The sequence below is a fragment of the Fragaria vesca genome, linkage group LG7, assembly GCF_000184155.1.
Source record: "Fragaria vesca subsp. vesca linkage group LG7, FraVesHawaii_1.0, whole genome shotgun sequence".
NCBI classification, from domain to species: Eukaryota; Viridiplantae; Streptophyta; class Magnoliopsida; order Rosales; family Rosaceae; genus Fragaria; species Fragaria vesca.
This window is the reverse complement of record NC_020497.1, coordinates 7,666,966-7,693,323: the sequence shown is the minus strand read 5'-3', so window position 1 is coordinate 7,693,323 and position 26,358 is coordinate 7,666,966. Positions and strand designations below refer to the sequence as shown.

Below are 26,358 nucleotides of genomic sequence, written 5' to 3'. Positions count from 1 at the left end.
ATGGTCTAGATCATGTTAGCGGGAAGTGATTGGTAATAGTTAATACTGGTGGAGAGATCCGAGTTGTATAAGGTAATGCCGGGCGACGTACTTTCCGATGGACTCCAGCAGCAAACGAATAGGATACTATGCTCATTGGACATATATTTTGAACAACAGGATTGGAGAGTCTTGATGATGAAGAAACAGGTGACTGTATGCAATTCATTATCAGCATCACAACTTAACTATATGTAGATGTACTGGAGCTAATATGTATGCTTTTAATAGCAGACCAAGAAGGTGGCGAGAAGGTGGTCTGAGTAGACCCTTGCAGAAGCAGAAGCAGAAGCTGATGAAGAGAGTGACCGCAGTGATAACTCCGGTGGTGGGAGAGGCAGAGGCTGCAAAATTCTCATTAACACCGATGCTCTATTCTTCTCTTTCTCTGATCTCGCATAGAGGCCTCTCTGACTTTGGCTTCTCTGTAACAAATTATCATTAGGCTGTGTCGATTTGAATGCTCATGTATTCATCACAACTATGAATTTTAATCTCCACAAAACTAACATTTGTTAGTTTAATCCTTATATATGGTGACAAAATAGGTAGCCCACACAAAGAAAACATGAGCAAAGGGAACATGTTACTGAGATCCCAAAATTGTTAACCCTATCTGATCTCAACCATACCAGATGCAATATGATCCCCAGGTTGATACGTAATAGTATTAATGCACAATTGGTTTAAATGCAAAAGCCTTGTAGTATAGTTAGAGGACTCCATTGGGTAAAATATAGTTCATTACATGAAAGACAGGAATTTGGGGTTTTCTCTGGCATGCAGAAAAACTCTCCATCCAAATCTTTTTAAGTACCGTTGAGAGTTATCATGAACTAACAAAAACAAAGTTTGAGTCTGAATTCAAGTAAACTAGAATTTCTATCTCGAAAACCCCATTGTAGAGATTGACATGCATTGACAAAGAAACTGCCTCTAGTAGCCTAGTAGGCAATCCTGTTGACATGTTTGAACTAATTTAGACATTACAAATTCCTAACCAGCAAAAAAATTGAATTAAGCATCCCATACCATTGTTATCGCTCTAGTCCAGGTCATTCAACTCATGGAGGCGGTAGGGGTGGGTTGTTAAGTGGAGGAGGTGGTGGCATTGATGGGTGTTGCATGTTAGGAGGCCTCATTTGAGAGGGAGGCGGTGGGTGCCACATCTGTTGTTGGTTTCCCATCGCCATAGGAGGTGGAAGAGACCGTGGAGGAGCAGGAGCGGCCTGTGTTAGGGGTGGTGTCATGTTCGGGGGAGCAGGTCTGAACTGCTGCATTGGCGGTGGAGGCATCATTGGTTGACCCTGTTGTTGAGGCTGACCTTGCCATCTGCATTGGCGGGAAACCCATACCTTGAGGGGGTTGTGGCCGAAGTGGGGGAATCAGACCTGGACCAACACCACCACTTGCAAAGGGACGCGGAGGCCTTGGAGCACCCATGGCACCGTTGGCCTGAGCCCCATTGGGGAGTGTTGGAGGCCCACTAGCAAAGAGTGTGTGAAGCCGGCTCTTTTGATGTAGGATTGCTAACAGCCAAACCTCTCTCTGCAATGTAATTACAATAACAGTATCTGATTAATCAGTAATGATTGACCATCTATAATGACATCAGACAAACAGAAAAGCAGGTGCTCAGTAAACAAGAGGCCTCACCTGCAGGAGTACCATGACACTCCCCTTTCATGTCTTTCTTATATGCATATGACATTGTTATTTGACGATTGCACATATACTGGCCATTCATTGCCTGGAAACAAGGAGAAGATATCAAGCACTAACTCAACTTTGTATGAAAAAGCCACCATTTCAGCAAGCATAGCATAACACAGTGAAGATATATCAGTAGATGCATGTACAGTTCAAATTCAGGCTTCAAAACCAAAACTAAAAATAATTGCCTCAAGAATAATAGCAATCAAAGTTTACAAATGAGTAGAACCCTAGTAATAGTTAATATTAATCTTAAAATTTGTTTGTTAGGAGTTTATAGCTAAATGCACTTTAAAAAAAAAAAAAAACTAGATGACTAGACTTTTTCATCCATATAATTGTACCTTTTCAGCTAAGTGACCAATATAAAGGGCAGGGAAAGGCATACCTCAATAGCTGCATCAGATGCCTCAAAGGAATCATATAGCTAATGAAGCCAAATCCCCACGAGTTTCCAGTGTCAGGGTCTCTCATTATCTACAAAAGAGAAATAACAATATGTCTGTATAAATTCCATATGAGTGTCAACAATTAAGATGGCATAGAAAACAAAAGAAACTGGCAACAAGACCCATCCTGCATGTTTTCCCCGAGCAATCAGAATTTCATCACATCAAAGGATAAGTAGGGCATACAGAGACAAAGCAGAATGCTTTCCCAGAGCCCTGTTACACTATTATTCTGCCTTCCTATGTGTCACAAAACACACAGATAACAACAGCTACGGGAAATAGAATTACATCACCTTATTTACACGAATAGGCTTGCCGTAAAGCTAGATCATATTAAGCACCTTGATTGCCTGCACAGCAGTCGAAACAAGAAACTTCATAGTCAACAACATAAAACTCTACCAGAGAACAGGAAGCCACAGAACAAGTTGAGAAAACGAAGAAACTTACATGATCGGCATCCTTTTCGCTTTGGAACTCCACGAATCCGTATCCTTGATGCAGGTTTGTCACTCTATCCTTGGGAACATACACATTAAATGCACGGAAAATAAGCACACATTTTCTTTAGCATGTTTAATCCGATCTTCATCAATTCAGTTCCATCCACTTCCATGGATATAGAACTAATCTAAATGCAGAAGCAGGGCTTAATCGGATACATACCGGCAGGGCCGGCTGGAACAAAGAGCTCCCAGTGCAGTTCTTCACTAACCTGACAAGCAATGAAACAAGCAAAACCCAAGCTGCTCGAGAGTCGAGATTGCCGACGTAAGCAGAGTGTTGATTGTTGGCTCCGACTCCCAGAGCGATTCGAGTCGTCATTTGTTTACTCTAGCGAAGCTAACTAAGATAATGTAGAGCTGAGAGGTAGAGAGGATTGGAGTAGGAGATGATGATGAGGTGGCTGGGTTTTGGGGGCTTTTGTAAAATCTTTGGAACCATATGGTTTCGGAACTGACCCGACCCGACCCTTAAAATTTGACTTGCTATTGAAAAAAGAAAAAACAGCTCTGCAGTCTGTTCCGTACGAGCTGAATACAGACAAAACAGACGGTTCCACTGCCTCGTTTAAAAGCTCAGTCTCTCTTGTCTCCCATTCTCTTTCTCTTTACCCTGTCCACCGAGTAAGGAGCAACATCTCTACTCTCTGCAATGGCTTCATCATCCAGGTAAAGTTTTAGGCTATTTCTGCATTTACACTGTCTTTTGCTTGGTTCAAAGGTCTCAGCTTTCTACATGAAAAATTCATGCTTTTTTTTCATTTACTGTGTTTTTCGTTCAAAGGTCTGAGCTTTCCTTTGTTAGTCTAATCTGAAAGGAAAGTTTCATGCTTTTCTGCTATTACACTGTTGTTTCGTTCAAAGGTCTCAACTTTCTACATGAAAGTTTCAATCTTTGGTTTTACAGTGTTTTTTTGGTTTCAAAGGTCTGAGCTTTCCTCTGTTAGTCTAATCTGGAAGGAAAGTTTCTTGCTTTTCTGCTATTACACTGTTCTTGGTTTCAAAGATCTCGTCTTTCTCTCGCCGAAGAAGATTTCGGGTTTCAGTTGTTGCTATTGGGTTGGGCTTGTTATTGGGCTTTGGCTCAGTTTTTATTGGGCTTTTTCAAACCAAGTAATAGTTCTAACAATTTCTCTTTCAGGAACAACCGGGTCGCTCTCAACCTGTTTCCCCTGACGGCGTCTCCGACGGACCGTCGCAAGAGGGCCCTTCGAAGCTTGGCGGAGCTGAAAGACGAAGACGACCGCTCTATTCAGCTCAGCCTTTCTGTTCCTCCACCAAACGAGCCACGGCTACCACCGTACGAGCCGGCTTTCCCTCAAACACTGATCTTGATCCAGTCTAACCAACCAGGTTCTCTCGCAACTTTCTCGGCAAGGCTGTGTCTGGGAATGAACAACTGCGGGTGGTCAGAAAAATTTACTCTGTTATGGATTGGGCCATGTCTCGGCTTCCTGATGCATCTGACAACTCTGCTGCTAATGAGAATGATATCCAACTGATTCTCAATGAATTTGAGAAGTTGATTTGGGGGCTGCAGCGAATTTCACTTTCAAACATCCCAGTTCCATCGTTCGACTCATCTGCCATTGATAATTATCTGACAAATTTCAAGCTTCAAGTCGAATTGCTGTCTAAACAAGTCAAGATGTTCCCAATTGCTTGCCGTGAAGAAACCGTTGACACCATCCAGGATGATTCGAAGGCCTTCCTGCTTGAGAAGATTTGGTGTTTGAAGTGGTGAATGTGTCCTCCTCAGAATTTGCTTTTGGTTCCTATTTAAGTGTTAGTTAATGAGTTCAATTAGAGAACAGTTTGTTTCAAATGTTGTTGGATATTAATTATTGGAGTTATGGATCAAGTTAATTCCTCATCTTCCTGTTTATTGTTGTCTCTAGATGACATGGGTTATTCATATGGTGCATCTGTTGAGCTTTTTGATAATATGTGTGGCTGATTGTTGTTCTTCTTAAAATCGGACATTGATTATTGTTCTGTTAATTTTTATCGAACATCTACTTCATTCAAGTGACAGATGTAGAATGAAGCTCCGGAATCTATCTTGGTATACATATTTGATCTGGCATGGAGCTGAATTATGTGTAGTTTCATGCACATGTTGGATTGATCTATATATACAGTATATGACAATCCAGAGTTTAAGGCTTTTATCATGTTCTGTTGTTCGCTGTTGCCTTTGGATAAAATCTGTGTGTCATCTGCACTGAACTAGATTACTGCCAGTGATGCAGTTGTCAAATTTTCCAGTAATACAATGGTTACTCTTAGAGTCATTTCAAGCTTTGAAGGAAGATGACCTCTTCAAAGATTTCATTGGGGAAAAGCTATTGTTTGCCGTAAAGGAAGTAAGCAAGGTATGGTTTAAATATTGTTACCATGGTTGGTCATGTATAAGTTGGTGTGCAGTTGCTGGATATATTTTTCTGAAAGTGGATCATACTGAAGTTGGTGTCGAATTTTTGACAATGCAGGTAAACAAGTAAGAGAAGGATTTGGTTACAGAGAGACATAGGAAGACAGTTATCTCCAGCTGAAACTTCAAGGTCAGCTGTTAGACTTTAATTTAACAAATCAAAAGGAACAATTGGTTAAGTTCATTTCAAATGCACTTCAGTTGGTCAGAGTCATAAGTTCATCTACTGTGTTTGTTATTTGGTGTTGGTCATGCTCTTAGCTGCAAGCCTAGAATACTTGCTTGATCAAGATCACATAGTTATGTTGTCAGGGCCAATTTCTAGCTTTGTTTCTCAGGTTTTTGGTTCCTCCTGAAATTACATCCTACAATAGAATTGAGTATTCTTATCTCAAATAATGACTACTATATTGCCTGACATCATTGTCAATTAATCTTAGCAGCTAGGCAATGAAGAGCTGTTGCATGTCAATGATCAGCTACAAACCCAATTGCATTTAACTGCGGATGAAGTTGTCTCTTCAATGTGTTCTGGTTTGGAGTTTGGGGTTATACGAGCGCAAAGAGACTCAACATCTCAAAGGGATCCAAGCCCCATTCAGGCGCCCAATTTTGAAGGGATCAGATTGCTGCCTTCTATTTGCTTCCGCTAACTTTTGAGGCAGCAATATGGCAGAGGTATGCTCTTTAAATTTTGACCACTTGCAATTCAATTTTGCATTTGGAAGGATTGTCGTACTTAATCGTATCTAACTTATTTTCATATGAAATCTGCATATATTTGGGTTCTTGTGTGGATTTTGTTTGACTTTTCGGTTTGTGCGTTTTGATTCATGAGGTTAAGAATTGTGTTCATGTGGCTTGTATGATATAATGAACACTCCTTTTGCTTGTGATGGATGTGGGCTGTTAACAAGAATTAAAAAAAGGATAATCATATGTTGCTGCAGTAGAGATGTGGAGCTATAATTCAGAATAAGCAAATCTCCTATAATTTGAACTTCAGTCTTGTTATGTTTTTGACAATTAAGATGCCATTTTAATAAAGTTCAAAAGGTAAAACTGGAACATATAGTTATTAACACTGTTTTGTGATATTCTGGAAATCGTGTTGTTCATTGTCTAATTTTAGATGCTGAACAACATTCCATGTAGTCTCTAGATTTTTATTTGGATTCAATTGAAACTTTTCTCTATCCAAGGTGTTGACTGTTTCTTTTGAATAACTAGAATCTACTGATACCGAGTAATGATAAAGAAGTTTAGAATGCTATGTCTTCTGCCACAAAGATGTTGCATAGTATTACCTTCAGATATGTGATTTTTATTCTGTTTGTGCTTGTGTTGTTGATGCTTGTAAACTGTATTAATTTCTAGTGTTATTGTAATTTCGTCTTATGTTGAAAAAAGGGATTATGATCTCCAGGTTAGCAAAATTTCTTTTAGTTATGATTTCAGCTTTATCTGTGGGGAGCTAGTAATAAGAATATCAGTTTCTTCTTATGTGCAGAAAGCAACTAAACCTATAGTAATAGGCTGTTCTCAGTGTATGAGATTATGTACATTATACTTAGTTGGACATGTTTTTGTTATAGCATGATACTATATATGGTTATATACACATGAATTTGTCATGATAACATGCTGGACTCGTATAATAAATAAATTACATTATTCTGTATCAATATAATTACGAATATATTGTTTTAAATGAATCTTTGGGTGCTAATTTTCATATTCTTGGTACTACATTTGAGTAACTAGTAATATACACGTTTTGGGAAAAATACAGCAGACTGTGTTTTCCTATTTCCGTCAATTTTTTATAAAGGTTCAGTTTTCTTCTGATATATAGTTATGTCACTTTTCATGAGTAACTTTCAATTCCTTGATACATATATTTTTGGCTACTTATACTGCTTATAAATTTCAAGTAGTATTACAGGTTCTACTCAAAATTTTCATAAAAAAAAAAAATCTTAATTGGTTGCAGATTTTTGCATTTTCAAAAGACAAACATGTATTGTGAAATGTTTATGCATAAGCAAGCTGACTTTTTGACTACTAATCTCTATATGTTGCATGAATAAATAATAAAAACAGGGAGGAAGGATTCCATGTGTTTTTATTATTAAAGCTGTTTTTATTTTGAACTTGAATTGATCCAAAGCTGTTTTATTTTGAACTTGAATTGATCCTCACACATGTGAATTCAGTCTTCTGAAAATCTGCAACTGTCTTCTTATATATTATTGTCACTGTTATATGGATTCTCTTATTTTCAGAGTTAATTACAAAAGGTTAAGAGTAACAAACAGTGGGAGTAAAATATTCTATTTGTCTTCTATATATTGACAGTTTGACACTTTTCGGTTTACTGATAAGGAAGGAATATGGATATCCTCTTGTTGGTGAGAGATTAAGGAAATTTTGAATTATGGTTTTTCAGCCAATAAAGTTTTTACGTGTATCTTGAATAAATGATGTTGTTGTGGCTCAGGGAAGATCTTTAAGCATTATGATAAGGTTAATTCTCAATATTGGTGATATATGATTTGTAAACAGCTGAAAAACTGAACGACTTTTGATTCTTGTATTATATGCATTTGCATTCTGGAAGTTACAGGAATCCTTATGGTCAGTGGGAGTATTTTCCTTGGTGGATTACGATTTATTCTCTCAGTAACCTTTTAGTCTTGTACTGCTGTAGATTATTCTGTTATTTGCAGGTTTTTGTTTCATCAGAAATAATCTTTAGTAAAACTATACAGTATGGACTGTATGGTTTTCTGCTGGATAATTCTGTATATATTATGGTTACTTGACTGATTCTATTGTTAATGCATTTTCAATACAAATACATTTTGTTTTCCATGGAATTTAAGTGAATTGTATGCCAGTAAGGTTGGTTGTTTTTAACTAGATTAAGTCATGCCTAATGATTATTATTGTTGTGACTTGTGTATACTGTCTTTAAGCTTTAAGACAATGTTAAGATTCAGAATCTCATAAGACTTTGTTAGCTGCAGTGGTAGCTAAAGGTTTTAGTCATAATTTTGTGGTTTCGTTTTTGGAATTTGATTACTACAGTTATATCATATTGTTATTACGGTTAAGCAAGATATTGTTTTTGTAAAGTTTCTGGTATTTGCTGATACAGGATTTTATTAAGTTTTTAAAATCATGAAGTTTGGAATGTGAGTATTGACATCTATATATCACTATATCACTCATGAGCTTATGTGAGTGCAGTACTTGCTGTAAGTGATCTCTAGCCATGTTGATTAATTCTGTTGCAGATGCTGCATATTGACAAAAGCTGAATAAACTATATAGGAGTTTTCTTTTGCTTCAAGTGCACACTTTAGTTGTTGTTTATAAATTGAAATGTTCATTGGTTAGTTTACAGAGAGTGTTAGTCCAAGTGGGAGATTGTTGGAACTGAATTGGACTGAAACACTATCAGATGACATAAAAGACCAATTCTGATAGGATTAGTATTGTGATAGGATCATACCTTTACAGTTGTTAACATTGAGTACAATAAGGATTTGGTTATGGGATTGAATCCGGTTTGTGATTACTATATAAAAGAGGCCAAGTCCCTGTGTTCAATATCGGTTTTAAGCATTAAGTTTTTGCAGCCCCATTCTGTAGCTTGATATTGAAACGCAGAAGACTTGTCTTTGTGTTATTGACTCCTTTCTGCTGATCAATGTATGTTCTTCTGTTTATGAACGCATATATGTTAGGATGTTGATCATGTGTTTACGTTAGTATGAAAAGATCTGTTATTGGATGATGGTTTTAGCGTCTGCATCATATGTTTCAGTCTTATATGACATACAAATACAAACCCTAATATGGCCTCCGGGTCTCTAATATTCTGACAAATCTTTACAACGTACGTACAACTATTTGGAAGAGGATGAATTCTAGAAATGTACTTATGGTACTGCAGTGAATTAGCAATTGCGCCAATAATCTCGTTTCCCCAGTGAAGCACATCTTGTGAATTGGATAATCTCGTTTCTTAAACTATAGCTTCCATGGATTATGTCAGGAACAATCCAAAAGGGCGGTGGATTGATACTAGAGCGATCAAATCTCATATAACACGGCATTGGCTTCACAATATCATCTTTTATGTTGTATACTCCAAGATCATGACCCCCGATATTGCCAACTCCATACTTACCATTCTTGTTCATTTCCCACCACCTATCATCCGTGAAGTAAATTGAGTTCTCTTCACACTCTGGCAAGCTGTGGCAAGACAAAGAGATTGAATGATTTCCTCCCAGAAAGAGAGACTGATTGTGCAAACTTTCCACCTTCTCCCACTCGAACCCTTTGCTAATGGACTTAAGCCTATAGATACTGAAGTGTACGGTTCTATAGGGGTAACCGGGATGGTCCGTCGTCTTCCTTATAAATCGTCTCACCAACAAAAGTTCACCCAAGGACTCCACCAAATAAAACATGGAATCCGTACACGGTATTAATAATTTGAGATCAATGTCTAGTTGGTGTGACAAAGGTTGCAGATGAAGTGTTGTTATGGGAGAACACTGCCTCATGTCCCAAACCTCAACTGAGCCATCGGTTGCCAATGCATACAAATTACCATTTGTACTGTGGAATATACCGTCGTGATAGGCATAGGATACTACCGTACTTATGTTAGTCCATCCCTCATCGTGTCCATGCCTATAGCAAGCAAGTTGTGATAACCCGATAGTCGTAGAGTTTAATATTACAACAACAACAACAACACCAAAGTCCTCTTCCGATGGTGGCTTGGAGGAGGTGACAACTTTAACGACATCATCTCTGCTCATGCCTAGAAAAATTGTGCTCCTCCACCCTATTGAGGGAAGGTCAATCCTATCTCCAGAAAACGGATTCAAAAGACGAGCAGGTCTCGCTTTCTCATCCGTAAGGACCAGCCACCCGTGTGATGAACCGATACAACATGCATCAGGCATATATCCAAACGTGTTTTTGATAGTGTAGTACTTGAACTCTGAGAGGTTGAAAAAGCGACGAGTGTGGATGTGGTTTCCTTCACCACCAGGAATCATAAGCCATGGGGTTTGAGGCATGTCGAGTGTGAAATATGGGGATGAGATATAAGACTTTGCAGTCTTACACCAACGAGAACAGACAGCTTCGAAGCGAAGGATGTCTACTGAAGCAAGCTTTTTCATGATCAACTCGAGTAGTTCAGGAGGGAGGTCGGACCACCTTGATCGTATAGGACCTCTCTTCCTTCTCATGTCGTCGTCATATGATGAAAACATGGTGTTTTATATGTATCAACTACTATATAGGAGCCTTTATATAGAGAATTATAAGGTACATTTTAGGTATATAGAAGGAAACATAGTTCTATACTAACTTGGTAACCTATCATTACTTGGTAACTTGGTCTAATCAGGATTCCTCATTAGACCAGTTCACACACAAAGTTAAACATTCTTTCAACAATATTACCTTAATTAACTTGGACTAAAAAGCGCCGTGATGTTTAAGGCAAAAGGCGAACTTTTCATGTGTTGCGTTGAAAATTATACAGCGCATCCGGGTGCGCCGCGCACCCGTCCATCTTCGCCGTCCATTTTGAAAAAGTCAAAAGTCCGCGTCAAATGGAAGGCGGAGATGGACGGGTGAGCGGCGCACCCGGGTGCACTGAATACGCTCTCGTGTTGCGTAACATAAGTTTAACTACAGCCTACAGCTCGTACAAAGTCTTCATTCATTCATAGATAACTATTAACAGATATCCCTCTGCTCACGAATCTCTCTTTTAACATCCGAAAATCTTAAACCTGAAATTTGTATTAATCGTCGTTGATATATAGTAAAAAGCACCGTTAAAGACTTCAATCTCTTCACACATTGTTCTGTAGACACAACCATACAATACCTCTGCATCATGGACCCATATGGTAGTTTTTTTTTTTTTTGTGAAAATGATGACTTATATTGCTTAATCAATGGCCAAAAGACACGTACATCAAAATGCCGTTCTCTACAAAGTATGTTAAGGGAGGCTTACAAGCACCAAGACAGATACCTTTACTGATTACACATAGGCTAAAAAGAACCCGAAACAATAGAACACAGTCTCACTACCTAAATCTCTAGAATAGATTAGCTGTCTAAGACCTCAATTGGTGTACACCTAATAAACTTAAGAAATAAGTAGTAAGACTAACTCTGATGTTTGGGCTGAGAACAACCCAAGACCTACGTCTTGCCTGTGCCCATAGCTGTCTAAGACCTCAATTGGTGTACACCTAATAAACTTAAGAAATAAGTAGTAAGACTAACTCTGATGTTCGGGCTGAGAACAACCCAAGACCTACGTCTTGCCCGTGCCCATAGTAGTAGGGCAAGCCTTAACACCAACCGCAGCCGAATGCACCTTAGTGGGCCCAAAATCACACCCATCTGATCCCACATGTGGGAGTCCAAACACCAAATCCAGCCCAGTCAACTCAGCCGTGGTCAACCCTAGGTTAGGGTATCTTGCCGTAGAAGCTAAGTCAGCCTCTTTGACGGCTTCCCCGGCCACCATGAGACCCTGCCACGCTTGAAGCTCCAATCCAATCTCTGACATGTAGGCCTGCACCATAACAGCCACCACCACAGCCAGATCTAACTCGTAACCAGCATCTAAGTCTTCAGCCTCCATCGCAGTTGCCATAGATTCAGGCCGACAAGGAGGTTCACGAAGCTTCGACAAAGGTCGTCGAAACACGTCCGCCTACAACACCCTCAACTCCCAGAGAGCGCCTCTGCTGAAACTTTATGAAAAGCTTTGCCGGCAATGCCGCCATCTTACCACTGTTGGAACGACGAAGCACGGGGCCCGCCGCCGCGTCAAAGAAACCTAGGTTTCCTATTGCCAGGGTACTCCGAAAGAGACAGAGCATAGGCCTTAAGGGGACTACACTGTTAAACTCAATGATTATTTGGAGTAATATATGGACCCATATGGTAGTTAAACTCTTTAACCTTTAACATATCACCAATTTCATCAACAAGGGTTTTTACAAACTGTCTCTATATTATTGAATGTAATTACGTACTTACAAACTGTCTCTATATTATTGAATGTAATTACGTACTTATTACATTATAAATAAACAACTTACAAAAATAGATTTCCCTTGCTTCTTTCTATATTTTTTTCCCCAATGTCTTCCATCAATGTAGACCCTTGATTTGAGCCATTCTAGTTGCCTAGATTGTGCTAGCCTGGTTGATGTCCATGAACCCATTTGCAAGCTTGAGATTACTTATTTACCTGAATATGAGAGATTGCAAAAATATCAGGAAGCTGCCAAAGAACCTTTCTAGGTTAAAATTACTTGAAACCCTTATGGCCTTATCATATCTGGTTGTATTACGTTAGGAATATAATGGAAGTTTGCATCCATGTCCACCAGCTGTTTATATACAAGCATATATTTCCAGCTGCTCTTCTGGTTAGAAGTATTGATATCGTCAGCTAGTGTTTGTCGTCGGGAGGCGGGACATGCTATAGTAATTCATGAGTGTTCTTCATTGCTTCCAAATTCCAATACATGCTATTAGAAACTCGTTCACTGGAATCTGGAAGACTGTAGTACTCAGAATGCTTCCAAATAAATAACATTGATATGCTAAAGAAACATGAAACTCTTAGTATATTGATCGTCCTAGTTTTAATAAAGTTTCCAATGGTGATGAGTAAAAGATTTTCAATAAATCGATCACTGCACCAGGCCTGGAAAAGTCTAAATACGTTACAGGATTGTTTCCCCTACAATTCAATCTGTCTGATAATAGTTTTCCTACAGATACTGTTGAATGGTGATTACCCTCATTGATATTTAATCTAAGCTTCAACCCGAGCTGCAGCATTCCGAAGTGCATAAGAGTTACAGGGCTGACTCACCTTGGATTTCGGCTTTTTGCACGTCGCAAGTCCCTTATAGGTCTACCAAGAGTAACATAATTGCAGTTGAATGTTACTCATTCGGAGAAGGTAACATTTCAGTTACTTACGTGCTTACCAAAGTCTCAAACAGGATAGGATGATGCATACTCGTGGCCGCTCCAAAGTTCAAACTTGTTGAGATACAGTAGCGGTGCTAGTTAGAACCCATTGGGATAGACCAAAGGGTTGACGTACTCATTCTCAACCTTTTGGTTTTGCCTCTAACTTAGATCTCAAGGAAGCCTAATTAGCATTAGCATATATTCGTTAGATTGGAGGAAGTGCTTCCCATGATATCCAGGTCTGTTTGACATATGCTGCAGGGACTCTGTGAATATTGCATATTCGGTACATTTCTTCCAGCAAATCTAATCGAGGCTCGGGGATTAGTTCAGCCATACAAGCAGTAGAGAGTCCTCAATATCCTTCACTGTGCCTCCACTTTCCAATCAGAACATCCAAGAGGCTTAAACAGCTCTGTCTATGCAAAGACAAGTTGTACTGAACCGCTAATAACCAAAGTTCAGAATAAGAGCAAGGGTTTGAGATAAGGCTATTCCCCGTCACGCTATAAAAAGGGATAATATAATTAAACCATTAGAAGTTTGGGAATCGACTGCAACTAAGCAAGTTGACCAACATATAACTATTGCAGTATCCAGTCTATCCACGAGATCCCCCGAGTTTGACATGAAGCAGAGGGGGATCCACATTGTGCACGACGATTACAAGAGTTTTAGAACAGATGCTAATAATGGTCAAGAAAGATCATGTTCGCGGGAGGTGATTGGTAACAGTTAATACTGGTGGAGAGATCCGAGTTCTATGAGGTCATGCCGGGCACGTACTTCCTCTCCGATGGACTCCAACAGCAAACAAATAGGATACTATGCTCATTGGACCGGGATTGGAGAGTCCTGATGATGAAGAAACAGGTGACTGAGTCCATCTATGCAATTCATTATCAGCATCACAACTTAACTATATGTAGATGTACTGGAGCTAATATGTATGCTTTTAAAAGCAGACCAAGAAGGTGAGAAGGTGGTCTGAGTAGACCCTTGCAGAAGCAGAAGCTGATGAAGAGAGTGACCGCAGTGATAAATTCGGTGGTGGGAGAGGCAGAGGCTGCAAAATTCTCATTGTCGCCGATGCTCTATTCGTCTCTATCTCTGATCTCGGAAAGAGGCCTCTCTGACTTGGGCTTCTCTGTAACAAATTATCATTAGGCTGTGTCGATTTGAATGCTCATGTATTCATCACAACTACGAATTTTAATCTCCACAAAACTAACATTTGTTAGTTTAATCCTTATATATGGTGACAATAGGTAGCCCACACCAAGAAAACTTGAGCAAAGCGAACATATTGAGATCCCAAAATTGTTAACCCTATCTGATCTCAACCATACCAGATGCAATATGATCCCCAGGTTGATACGTAATAGTACTAATGCACAATTGGTTTAAATGCAAAAACCTAGTAGTATAGTTAGAGGACTCCATTGGGTAAAATATACTGCTATATCGTCATTACATGAAAGACAGGAATTTGGGGTTTTCTATGGCATACAGAAAAACTCTCCATCCAAAACTTTTTAAGTACCGTTGAGAGTTATCATGAACTAACAAAAAAACAAAGTTCGAGTCTGAATTCAAGTAAACTAGAATTTCTATTCTCGAAAACCCCATTGTAGAGATTGGCATGCATTGACAAAGAAACTGCCTCTAGGCAATCCTGTTGACATGTTTCAACTAATTTAGACATTACAAATTCCTAACAGGCAAAAAAATTGAAACAAGCATCCCATACCATCGTTAACTGCTCTAGTTCAGGTCATTCAACTCATGGGAGGCGGTAGGGGTGGGTTGTTAAGTGGAGGAGGTGGCGGCATTGATGGGTGTTGCATGTTTGGAGGCCTCATTTGAGGGGGAGGCGGTGGATGCCACATCTGTTGTTGGTTTCCCATCGCCATAGGAGGTGGAAGAGACCGTGGAGGAGCTGGAGCGGCCTGTGGAGGGGGTGGCGGCATGTTCGGGGGAGCAGGTCTGAACTGCTGCATTGGCGGTGGGGGCATCATTGGTTGACCCTGTTGTTGAGGCTGACCTTGCCAAGTTGGTTGTACAGCCATCTGCATTGGCGGGAAACCCATACCTTGAGGGGGTTGTGGCCGAAGCGGGGGAATCAGACCTGGACCAACACCACCATTTGCAAAGGGACGTGGAGGCACTGGAGCACCCATGGCACCATTGGCCTGAGCACCGTTGGGGAGTGTTGGAGGCCCACTAGCAAAGAGTGTGTGAGGCCGGCTCTTTGAGGTAGGATTGCTAGCAGCCAAAACTCTCTCTGCAATGTAATAACAATAGTATTTGAATAATGAGTAATGATTGACCATCTATAACAACATCAGACAAACAGAAAAGCAGGAGCTCAGTAAACAAGAGGCCTCACCTGCAGGAGTACCATGACGCTCCCCTTTCGTGTCTTTCTTATATGCATATGACACTGTTATTTGACGATTGCATAAATACTGGCCATTCATTGCCTGGAAACAAGGAGAAGAAATCAAGCATTAACTCAACTCTGTATGAAAAAGCCACCATTTCAGATAGCATAGCATAACACAGTGAAAGATATATCAGTAGATGCACGTACAGTTCAAATTCAGGCTTTAAAACCAAAACAAAATATAATTGCCTCAAGCCTCAGGAATAATAGAAATCAAAGTTTTACAATGAGTAGAACCCTAGTAATAGTTAATACTAATCTTAAAATTTGTTAAGAGTATATAACTATATGTATTTTTTTCAAAATGATGACTAGATGCACTTATTCATCCATATTATTGCACCTTTTCAGCTATATATCCAATATAAAGGGCACGGAAGGACATACCTCAATAGCTGCATCAGATGCCTCAAAGGAATCATAGCTAATGAAGCCAAATCCCCGCGAGTTTCCAGTGTCAGGATCTCTCATTATCTACAAAAGAGAAATAACAATATGTCAGTATAAATTCCATATGAGTGTCAACAACTAAGATGGCATAGAAAACAAAAGAAACTGGCAACAATACCCATCCTGCATGTTTTGCCCTCCAATAAAATCAGAAGTATGCAAGTATCTTCCTATACTAAAGATACACCATGGTAAAAAGAGAGCAGAGAATTTCATATACCTAACAAAAGTGTGCTTATGGGCATAAAGAATTTCAAACCACTCAAATCTCAACTATGTTGAACTAGACTAGAAGATTGTGAAACTCAATTCTTTCCTTTTGTTGAAATATAAAAGCAAGAATGAACAAAACAGCATCCCTAAAAGAAAAGTATTTGGTTAGGTAAGTGAATGAAGAGGCTGAGTCTTTACCTTTGGGTTTGTAACTATGACTCCAAATGCACTGAAAGTATCATAGAGAAGTTTCTCATCCACATCCTGCAAAATAAATATAAGAAAACATAGAAGATTAAAACTGATCTCATAATAGTAATATCAATTGTGTTTTGAGACAGGCTGAACAACTTACAGGATCAAGATTTCCGACGAAAAGGTTAGCGCCTACATCCAAGCTCTTTTTATCTTGGGATGCCTGCAAACAAAGAATTCACACAACCGATCAGAGTTTCATCACATCTAAGGATAAGTAGCATACAGAGACGAAGCACAATGCTTTTCCCGATCCCTGTTACACTATTATTCTGCCTTCTATATGTCACAGAACACATAGATAACAACAGCTACAGAAAACATAATTACATTACCTTATTTACACGAATAGGCTTGCCGTATAGCTTGATCATGTTAAGCACCTTGATTGCCTGCACAGCAGTTAAAACAACAAACTTCATAGTCAGCAACATGAAACTCTACCAGAGAACCGGAACCTATAGAACAACTTGAGAAAAAAATAATAACTTACATAATCGGCATCCTCTTCGCTTCGGAACTCCACGAATCCGTATCCTTGATGTAGGTTTGTCACTCTATCCTTGGGAACATACACATTAACTGCACGGAAAACAAGCACACATTTCAATTAGCATGTTTAACCAGATCGTAATCAATTCAATTCCATCTATTGATAAAGAACAAATCCAAATGCAGCTAGCAGGCTTTATCAATCGGATACATACCGACGGGGCCGGCTTGAACAAAGAGCTCCCACAGCAACTCTTCACTAACCTGAATTAGCAATCAAAACAAGAACATCAATGCCAAAACCCTAGCTGAATTGTGAACGGAAAATCAAGAAAATTGAAGTGGAAGGAGAAGAAAGAGGAACCTGAGGGTCGAGATTGCCGACGTAAGCAGTGGCGTCTTGGTTCCGCTCGGCGGAGTGTTGACCGAGCAAGTTGGCACCGACTCCCGGCGCAATTCGAGTCGTCATTTGTTTACTTGACCAAAGCAAACTAAGCAATTCGAGATTTGGATTGGGAGCAAGCGACGAAGGAGAATGTAGAGCTGAGGGTTTGGGGGTTTTTGAAGCCCTAATATTAGATGCTCTCAGAGCTTTAAAAAATCTTTGGTCTGGTTTTGGGTATATATAACCGGATATCCGACCTGACCCGACCCGACAATTTTGAATTCCATTTCTAGTGAAACAAAAAAAAAGATTTATTTTTGATTTAGGTAGGAAATGAGGATAATAGAATGATCGTCTAGTCATGGGATCATTGGTGTTCAGGGTTTGATTCACAGCTAAGAGTTGTTGTGTAAAATTTTTCACTGATTAGACGAACAATTATTTTCTTGGAGTAAGTTTTCGACAATAATTAGATATTGATGGACCATTTTAGCGAGAATAGATCCATTAGTTGAGCTTCCATTGGTGATGTAACCTACAATATATGCTCAAGTCTATTGTGTTCTCTTTTTAGTTTTGCAGAAAATGGACACCCAATTTAGGGTTTAACGAGTGATCATCACATCTAATGAGTAAAGTGTGTGGAAGTGCTTTCTCAAAATGGACACCTTGTTTCCCATGTATTTATTACTTACTGGTGCTTGATTATCCTTTGATAAAGATCAAGAGGTAAAAGAAAAAAATGAGGCAAAATATGTATTTGCTTTGTTGTCTTCACAGTTTTTGATCTCCATCCCAGAACATATAACTGGAGTGGTAAACTGTTGAGTCAAAACAAAGAGTTTCAGGTGGCTTAACGACTACATGGACATGTGATCAACAGTTTTCTTTGGCACTACAAGCATTTTATTTACTGGATGGTAAGCTGTTCATCCATATATGCGGGAGCTTCAATAGTGCTTGAAATAAATATTTATAAGTGATCAAACTCTCCCTACTTCTATAGTTTCAATAGTCTTGGTCATCCACCATTTCTTGTGTTGTGGTTGAGGTGGGACGAACGAGGAAAGAACTGAAAGAAGTGAGAATCAACTTTGCAATAGTCCAGCAGCTCTGTCGAACTCCAAATTTTATCAGGTCTAGCTCCCAACATGAAAGGATATCATTTTGGGCAAATGCTTCTCATGTGACTTTGGAGTCTACCCACCTTTCTCCAATATGAAATTATGGAGGACAAATGATATCAGATAAACGCTTCTCGCAACTCTGTTGGTAATTCTAAGTCAGGCTCAAATTCACTAAGTGGGAGAAAATATTGATCGACCATGTCTTTGGTTACTTTTTCAACACTTGAAGGATCCCACTGCATATTTTGAAAACAGGCCTGTCATACAACGTAGATAACTAATACAAAGATAATACAGTGGGTTATATTATCGGGTTATATTATCGCCACTATATATACATGGACTGCAGATCCTGTTCCCATTCCTTTCCTGATTTACTTGTTGTGATAAAACTCCAGTTAAATTAATGCAACCACGACTTGACCAAAAAAAGACTAGCCTACTTCAACTCAATGGTAAAAGATTATACCTTTGGTGCTGAGTCCTTTTCGACTAGTCTCGCCCGAACCCCCTGATGATGACCCCAACCAACATATAGTCAAAAATACAAGAAAGTTTATTTGATTCAAAAGAGTTAAAGAATACCATACCTCACAAAAGTCACCACTGATCTGCTTATAACTCCCCTGTAGGGACATTCGGTACTCACGGACCAAGCACTGATCAAGGGTCTGATATCTTCCTTCTCTTATCTGAGTCAATTGATAACATCGTGTCAGCTCATATGTATAACAGTTTAGGTTTAACGTAGCCTCAGAGACATGACAGGAACTCACAGATCTAAGGGAAACCTTTAAGCTCAACGGCGAGACGTCTTTAAGTCTCTTTAGAGTAGAAATGCACCATGGGTCCTTTGTTCTGCCTGCCTCCCTTTCCTGGGTATAAATTAAGGCAAGCAATTAGATTCCACCCAAGAGGCGTAAAGTGATATTGATTATTAACTGTCCCTTCTAGGTTCAAGGTCAGAAGAATCTTTTCAAAAAGAACTTTGCTACTTTGTACGTTATTACAGAAAATGAGACTCAATGAAGGTATTTTCAAATTCTGGAAGGTAGCTAAATAGTTGGTGAAGGAGTTTGAGTTTATGCCCAAATAAGCTCAGCACTTACAGCTTGTTCATTCACTTAAAGTCCTTTTTCAAACAAATACTAGTACCAGACTACCAGCTCAATCTAAACAATTTGAGCTTGATTGCACCAAATATAGCAAAGGAATGATGTACTTGACATCACTATGTCACCTACAAATTTTGGGATACTTTCCATGCAGGCACATCTCAGATGTAGGAACTTAGATTGGCTCATTAGAAAATTGATCCCTGATCATAATCTTTCTCGAAATAGATTACATTACCTCATTTCTCTCTTAATTCTATAGAGCATTCACACATCTTAAGAATATACTACAATTAAGAAAAACACTATAAAAATTGGAGAAACGACACTGTGACTTCCTAAAAATCAGATAAAAGCTAGAGAAAGAAGCAGAACCAAAATATGCTTACCAAGGCATCTATAATCTCTTCAACTGTATCATGGCTGAAACATTCATCAAGTAATTCAATCCTAAAGAAGCCAAGACATGAAAATACAAGTTAATATCCTCGATTAGATTAAATAGCAAGAATGAAGTTCTTTCTGGAATGAACACTAAACCTTAAAGATTTATTCCAAGATATAAAATTTTAGAACAAGTATATGTCCTTGGAACTAGAATTTATATCTGATAGCTTTCATTAGAACAAACCTGTGAAGCACACTTGACTTATCTGGTTGGACAAGTTCCCCATATTTGTCAAAACAAGCTTCAATGACAGACGGATCATCAGTAACTAACTTTCCAAGATCTTCTTCGATTAATGGAATCCTCTATCAGAAAAGAAACAAATTACACCACAGTTATATAGAAATATAGGCCAATCTAATTATACAAAATTTTGCAGAAAAGGTTCTGAAATTAACTGAACTATGCAAATAGTGTGTTGCAAGCCCACAAGCAACCATCTCAGGTCCATTGAGCTTTTCACTTGTAAGAGCCAAGAACTCCCCTACAAACAAGAGAAAACATAAGTAACAAAATTTGGAAGGACCAACAATCAGGAGCCTTGAAATATTTACTGATGTAAGCAAATCAGATTTCTACCTCTAACAAAAAACAACATTTAATAGTATTTAAAAGTTTAACACTACACTACAGTGGCCTAAAAACCAAGTGCAGCACAATTCTCTCAATTCCTCATATAAGTACCCACTAGCAGTCTGTAATGTGTTTAGAATTTAGATGTCAAAAAAATTAAATGATTAATGACCAATTTGCTCGGAACAGTTGTGAGTTGTTAACTACAATGCTTAGTGCAATCTTCGTCAGCTTTTCTTCAAGAATGTTATGCAATTAAATACAGAGTACTGCAGAAAGTTTATGTCAACCAAGAGACGAATAGCGAAAGAAGACTACTAGATCCAAGATAAGCAAGATAACTAGAGATCAACCAACTTAAAGGTCAGAAGAGAAGGATGTCCTGCAGAATCTGAAGCACATTCAGAGTCTTCTTATATAAAGAGGTAAAATAATGTCAATTCTAACAGCTTTTTAAGATCACTTGTTTCCAAAAATACTTTCTATATGCATTCTCAAAACTCAGAAGACTCGAGGCAACATCAGTCATTTTCACAAAAGGGAAGCATGGTTGTTAGTACTTAACATGCTTGCGAGAATCTGCAAAGAATGTCCATGATAATCTTGAAGTTTGTAAAACATATACCCAACATATGTACTAACGGTCCAATGATTTTGTTATCCCAGACCTTTACATTGGAAACGACTCTGTCATATAACACATTATCTCCTTTCCTTTTTACTTCACCTACAAATGAATACTCTAAAGTTCAAGTTAGACATACATGATCAAAAAATGCAAGCGTACCTACGTGACCTGGTAGATGTGAAAGGTAAAAGGATGCCCCAGCGTCTGGATGGAAACCAATTAAAGTTTCAGGGGTAGCAAAGACCTGCAAATTGAATGACATAATATCAAATCACCAATCTAATACACTTTTCTCCCTAATGAATAATACATAAAGCAGCAGAAATATCAAATGCCTGGCCAGATTTCTCTATATGTATGTTGAATAAATAGTGGACATCCTACTGCAGCGACAATTATGGTTTGATATTCGAACATAATGCAGAGAAAACTAGACTTTCACTATGCATAAAAATGTCATAAGTACAAAGCCAGCACGTGAGCAAGCAAAAATGAGAAGTATATCAATAACATTAACTGATTTACCATAATCACAGGGAGAAAAGGACACGTTCAATGTCTATTTGGAGTACAAATGTATTAAATGAAAACAAAATAGTATAGACAATTTTAGTTTGTTTCATTCATAATTACAATATTGTTTTAGCATAACATGCAGAGTTACAGACTTACAGTACATGACATGGCCCGTTATGCAAATTGTGGATAAAGGGAAGCATCCTATGTATTCTGTAATTCTAATAAAGCATGAACCCCTAACTAGACTGTCCAAAGAAATATCTATAAGTAACAATAATAATAATCAATACAACACCGTAACATAAGCCATAACCTACACTCGTCGTCATTCTTCATTAGCTAAGCTATGCTATTGATCAATTTGTTTCCCTTCTCATTGACTATAAAAACCAGTTTTTATATTCATCCATATCTGAAACTTTATGTAAAGATTTCCTGAAGAATACTTGAGCTTTTAGGTTCCAGGGTTATTCCGAAACACCTTAACAATGTCTTAACTACAATAGTATAGTCATACAAATGCTATAGGGTATAAAACAAATTTGTGAGTGATGACTTACAATTCAAAACATTAAGAAGATTTTGCAGAGTAATGATGATTTCCTCGTAATCAGATTCCGTGATCAAGGATAAGATGGACCTTTTGATGCTAATAGCTTGAAAGCTAGTGAACCTATATAATATATGTACAAGGACCCCTGTTACATACCGTTTTATCAGTTGCAATGCGGAATGTTCCAGGGATTGAGACACCAGCACCACCACCCATGGTAACACCATTCAAGATAGCCACCTGCATGGAGATCATCAGTGACATTGTCGAGAAAACCAGCAGTAAATTTAGACTGCCCTTTGTTATACCATAGCAATTCACTTGAATTTATTATTCCTTTCAGAATAACCTTCCTCAACTCTTACTTTAAGTAAAGTAATTCATCCTTTCACAGAACAGAACTCAACTAAATCTTAAGACCATGTATGCAGACAGAAAGAACTCGCTCATTAAAAGCCCTTTTAACTTCCCTCAACCATCAGGTGTGAAACACAACACCATATAAGAGATTAAGTGAAAAAGCACAATAATATGGAGCCACAGATGCACTAATTCTATAGAAGACTTTGAGAAAAACAGTACAAAACATGCTCACAGCACTGTGAGTAACACACGGGAACAATGAGTACTCACATGTGGCTTTAAACATGTGCCGAGGAGATATATAAAAGGATATAATGCCCGAAAAAACTCCTTACAATCGTCCATTCTCCCTGCAAACAGTAAAGCAAATGCAGAGCTGTCACAAAAAAAGAAACAGACTTAACAATAAAAGAGTGTAGCCTATTATCAAAAATAAGTATATCTTTGGTGTACAACATAAAATTTGAATTCAAGTAACAGCATTATGTCATAATCTTTTTGTATCCATTCTCAGTTAACTCAGTTAACTGCATAAATCAATTTTTCTTAATAAAACCATGCATGTCATAGAAATATGTTTATGAACTAGCATATTGGATGGGAAGAAATTGACTATCCGGGTCTTAACAAAGTCATTCAGATGACAGTTCTACCTTGATTTATCAAATGATATAGAGACACTACATCTCCACCCGCACAAAATGCCTTGCCACTGCCCTTCAACAATTCAAACCAATCTATATAAGTCACACCATTTGTGTAATCAAAACCAACCAATATCAGCTACAGCATTGGTCAAAAGAATAGTAGCTCATGTTAAAAGAATCAAATTAGTGGCAATGGGGCAGAAAAGAAACACAATTACCTTCAATGCAATAAAACCCACATCCGGATTATCTTCCCAACTTCTGTACAGCTTCTGCAATCTAAGCCCCTATAAAAACACAACTGCCTACTCAGTAATGGGTGTTATCCAAAATCCCAAACCAAATAACAGAAGCTAAATGCAGCAAACAATTAATCACCTGGATAATCAAATATCGAAACGAAACATATTGGAATCAGATAACAACAAAAATACTCAGTTCTAGCAATTGGGAATTCGCCAATAAGCCAAAACAACATATACCCACAAAACCCAACAAAGCATTACATTATGTAACAAGTGTATCAAAAAAATGAAAAGAAAAACACACACAGACCATTGCAGTAGTGAGAGAATTGAGCACTGAAGGCCTGTTGAGAACTGCAGTTCTGGACCAAGCTTTGCCTTCAACCAATACCTGACACAGAGAATAAAAAGATTGAGTCTCTCACATAAATTGAGCTTAGATAAAACTATACATACGAATATTGAAGAAAAGGGTAGTGAGGAATTGACTTGGTGATCAAGATCATCGATTAGAGCAGTGTCCGGGAGAGAGCAGAGGCCTCTTCTTCTGCTGCAATGGCTGAGGAAACGACAACTGTCAAGGCCGCCGTGTCTGAGCCTCTGCATCATTTGCTTTCCAAATTCTACTGCCCAGTAAAGGCCGATGATTTTATATTGTGTGGCGTCCGAGGGTAGCAGAAACTCAAAATCGTTTAGGGTCAATTAGTCCACTTTCAAACATTTTCTTTTACAGATCCGCCTAGACATTTTTATTCGGCCTAAATAGAGTTTTATATTATTAGGTATTAAAATTCAACAAAATTATAGTCTGTCATCTAATAAAAAAAATTAGATTATCTCCCGTATACTTGAGAGAATGCCACTAGTATAAAAAGTCAACAATTCTCTAAAAAATCTCTGGCCGACTTCCGGCTAGGTCTCTGGCCAACTTCGGTGGGTCTCCGGCCGACCTCCGGCGATGGTTCCGGCTAACCTCCGACAAGTTTTTCGGCGACCATAAAAGCTACTGCCACAAACACCAAAAACTAGTACTGTCAGCAACAAAAGTCACTACCATTAACGACAAAAACTACTAAAGTGAGATTTCGATCATCTTCCGCGAGGTCACAAAAGCTACTGTTGCTAGCAACAAAAACTACTACCAAACAAAACAAAAACAACTGTTACCAACAGGAAAAGCTACTGCTACCAACAGTCAAATCTATTGTTACCTGCAATAAAAACTATAATTATCAGCAGAACAAAAGCTACTCATAAATGTTATAAAAGCTATTTATAGAGACATACAAAACTACGAAATGTAAAATGTTACCGCAATTGAGAGAATGTAACAAATTCAGTGGTACAAAAAGTATGAAGCCTTCTACAATGATAATTCTGTACAAAGCTACTTCCATAGTTACATAAAACTACTATTGTAGATTTGAAAGTCTACTACAACAGTTGTAGAAAGCTACTATCAGTCTTCAATGGTGATGCTCAAAACTCATAGGCATAATTTTTCACCTTGAGCACGATTTTCTTCGTTGGCCGAATGATCTCTATGGAGGCTTCAATATCGTAATTCACATGATTTTTAAAATCTACTACAGCAATTGCAAAGTGAAGAATTCTACAAAAACACAACATGACATTAGCATTTGACATGAAAATAGAAGCTACTAACATCATGTTGAAAAAATACTACCATAGAGATAGAAAGAAACTACCTATATATTAAAATGATACTACTACCATATTGAGCTACTATCACACTATGAGGGGTCTTTTTGATTGAAAGGTAACTAGGCCAAAATTAACCCAGAGATTTGGATTACTGAGTTAATCTTGTGCGTGATTCAAAGACGAAAGAAGCTTGTAGCATGAGCCAGCATGGGAGCTAAAGGCACACCGCAATGACGAGAATTGGACTGGGTTTTAGGATTAGATTTCTGGGAAGAATCTGGGTTTCAAGAATAGGGATTGAAGGATGGCTGGTGGGGTTTTGGCTTGAAGGCATGAGAGTTTTGAGTGATTAGGGATTTTTCTGGGTTGATTGCCTCCCCCCTTTGCAGCTCCTAAACCTCTCTTCTTATAAAGTTCAATGTGGGTTTTGCGATGGGTCGCGATGTCTAATCCACTGTGTAAAAGGATTATTCTTCTCAATCACATGATCTTAGCCTCAAAAGCTGGCAAAGAGAGGCTGACCTTGAGAGATGGGAGAGATGACTCACTACAGGGGCGCTGCGAGGGCGGCTGCAGAGACGGAAATCTTGGAACGAGGCGGACCAAGTAACTTGAATCCCACGATTTCGTCATCCAAGGATGAAAGAGCTGCCTTGGAACCAGTCACTGACCTTCTTCTTCCTCGGATTGGGAATGAAAAGGAGTTTCTCCGTTGTGTAAAGCTGCCAGTCTCTGCTATTAGACTGCTGCGGGGAGAGTAAGTTAGAGAAAAGATCAAGAAGAAGAAAAAGTGAACATTTGGGCCTTTTCTCTATACATAAAGAAGTTTGGGCTTTTAGGGGAGTGGATATTGGGCTTTTGGATAAATGGTTTTGGGAATGGATAGTCCAATTCTCTTGTATTCACCGATTCGTCATCGATTTAGGTCGTTGAGCTTGAATTTCGGGCCCAAGACCGAAGTTATCAACAACGTTAAACTGACGAACGAGTGTCATGTGCCTCCGTAACCTTCCACACCACACCCACTTTCTACAAGCCCCA

The 26,358-nt window shown here is 38.6% G+C and overlaps 3 protein-coding genes and 1 pseudogene across 4 annotated transcripts; all 4 read right to left on the bottom strand.

Annotated features, from left to right (window-relative positions):
- Window positions 1-423: 423 nt before the first annotated feature.
- On the bottom strand, window positions 424-3,029 carry LOC101310843 (annotated as a pseudogene). The gene is made up of 8 exons (XR_185338.1): window positions 2,955-3,029; window positions 2,871-2,919; window positions 2,655-2,743; window positions 2,493-2,554; window positions 2,141-2,254; window positions 1,696-1,789; window positions 1,072-1,587; window positions 424-464 (listed from the first exon to the last, which is right to left on the bottom strand). The product of XR_185338.1 is annotated as a splicing factor 3B subunit 4-like (transcript).
- Window positions 3,030-9,106: 6,077 nt separating this feature from the next.
- LOC101310560 (putative F-box protein At4g22660-like) lies at window positions 9,107-10,444 on the bottom strand. The gene has a single exon (XM_004308438.1). It carries the CDS (start codon window positions 10,442-10,444, stop codon window positions 9,107-9,109), a length of 1,338 nt encoding a protein of 445 aa, XP_004308486.1.
- A 4,272-nt stretch (window positions 10,445-14,716) lies between these two features.
- On the bottom strand, window positions 14,717-17,638 carry LOC101310351 (splicing factor 3B subunit 4-like). The gene is made up of 9 exons (XM_004306923.1): window positions 17,414-17,638; window positions 17,265-17,313; window positions 17,051-17,139; window positions 16,893-16,949; window positions 16,658-16,720; window positions 16,501-16,566; window positions 16,027-16,113; window positions 15,583-15,676; window positions 14,717-15,477 (listed from the first exon to the last, which is right to left on the bottom strand). The coding sequence occupies exons 1-9, from the start codon at window positions 17,516-17,518 to the stop codon at window positions 14,972-14,974; spliced, it is 1,116 nt and encodes a 371-aa protein (XP_004306971.1). The 5' UTR covers window positions 17,519-17,638; the 3' UTR covers window positions 14,717-14,971.
- Window positions 17,639-18,393: 755 nt separating this feature from the next.
- LOC101310059 (3-hydroxyisobutyryl-CoA hydrolase-like protein 1, mitochondrial-like) lies at window positions 18,394-24,383 on the bottom strand. Its single transcript, XM_004306922.1, has 14 exons — window positions 24,142-24,383; window positions 23,963-24,043; window positions 23,626-23,694; window positions 23,414-23,477; window positions 23,031-23,110; window positions 22,554-22,637; window positions 21,485-21,569; window positions 20,523-20,608; window positions 20,308-20,429; window positions 20,066-20,126; window positions 19,338-19,436; window positions 19,152-19,253; window positions 19,031-19,072; window positions 18,394-18,797 (listed from the first exon to the last, which is right to left on the bottom strand). Exons 1-14 carry the CDS (start codon window positions 24,259-24,261, stop codon window positions 18,678-18,680), a joined length of 1,215 nt encoding a protein of 404 aa, XP_004306970.1. The 5' UTR covers window positions 24,262-24,383; the 3' UTR covers window positions 18,394-18,677.
- Between the last annotated feature and the right edge of the window lie 1,975 nt (window positions 24,384-26,358).

What these genes read in the sequence shown, in the direction of transcription:
- LOC101310560 (XM_004308438.1), bottom strand. Translation starts at nt 10,444, where the DNA reads ATGTTTTCATCATATGACGACGACATGAGAAGGAAGAGAGGTCCTATA.
- LOC101310351 (XM_004306923.1), bottom strand. Translation starts at nt 17,518, where the DNA reads ATGACGACTCGAATTGCGCCGGGAGTCGGTGCCAACTTGCTCGGTCAA. An exon ending in TCATAGTTACAAACCCAAAG is followed by an intron (nt 16,114 to 16,500) that starts GTAAAGACTCAG and finishes TCTCTTTTGTAG; the next exon opens with ATAATGAGAGATCCTGACAC. An exon ending in CATCTGATGCAGCTATTGAG is followed by an intron (nt 15,677 to 16,026) that starts GTATGTCCTTCC and finishes CCTTGTTTCCAG; the next exon opens with GCAATGAATGGCCAGTATTT.
- LOC101310059 (XM_004306922.1), bottom strand. Translation starts at nt 24,261, where the DNA reads ATGATGCAGAGGCTCAGACACGGCGGCCTTGACAGTTGTCGTTTCCTC. An exon ending in TCGATGATCTTGATCACCAA is followed by an intron (nt 24,044 to 24,141) that starts GTCAATTCCTCA and finishes TCTCTGTGTCAG; the next exon opens with GTATTGGTTGAAGGCAAAGC. An exon ending in AAAAGGACTCAGCACCAAAG is followed by an intron (nt 18,798 to 19,030) that starts GTATAATCTTTT and finishes CAAAATATGCAG; the next exon opens with TGGGATCCTTCAAGTGTTGA.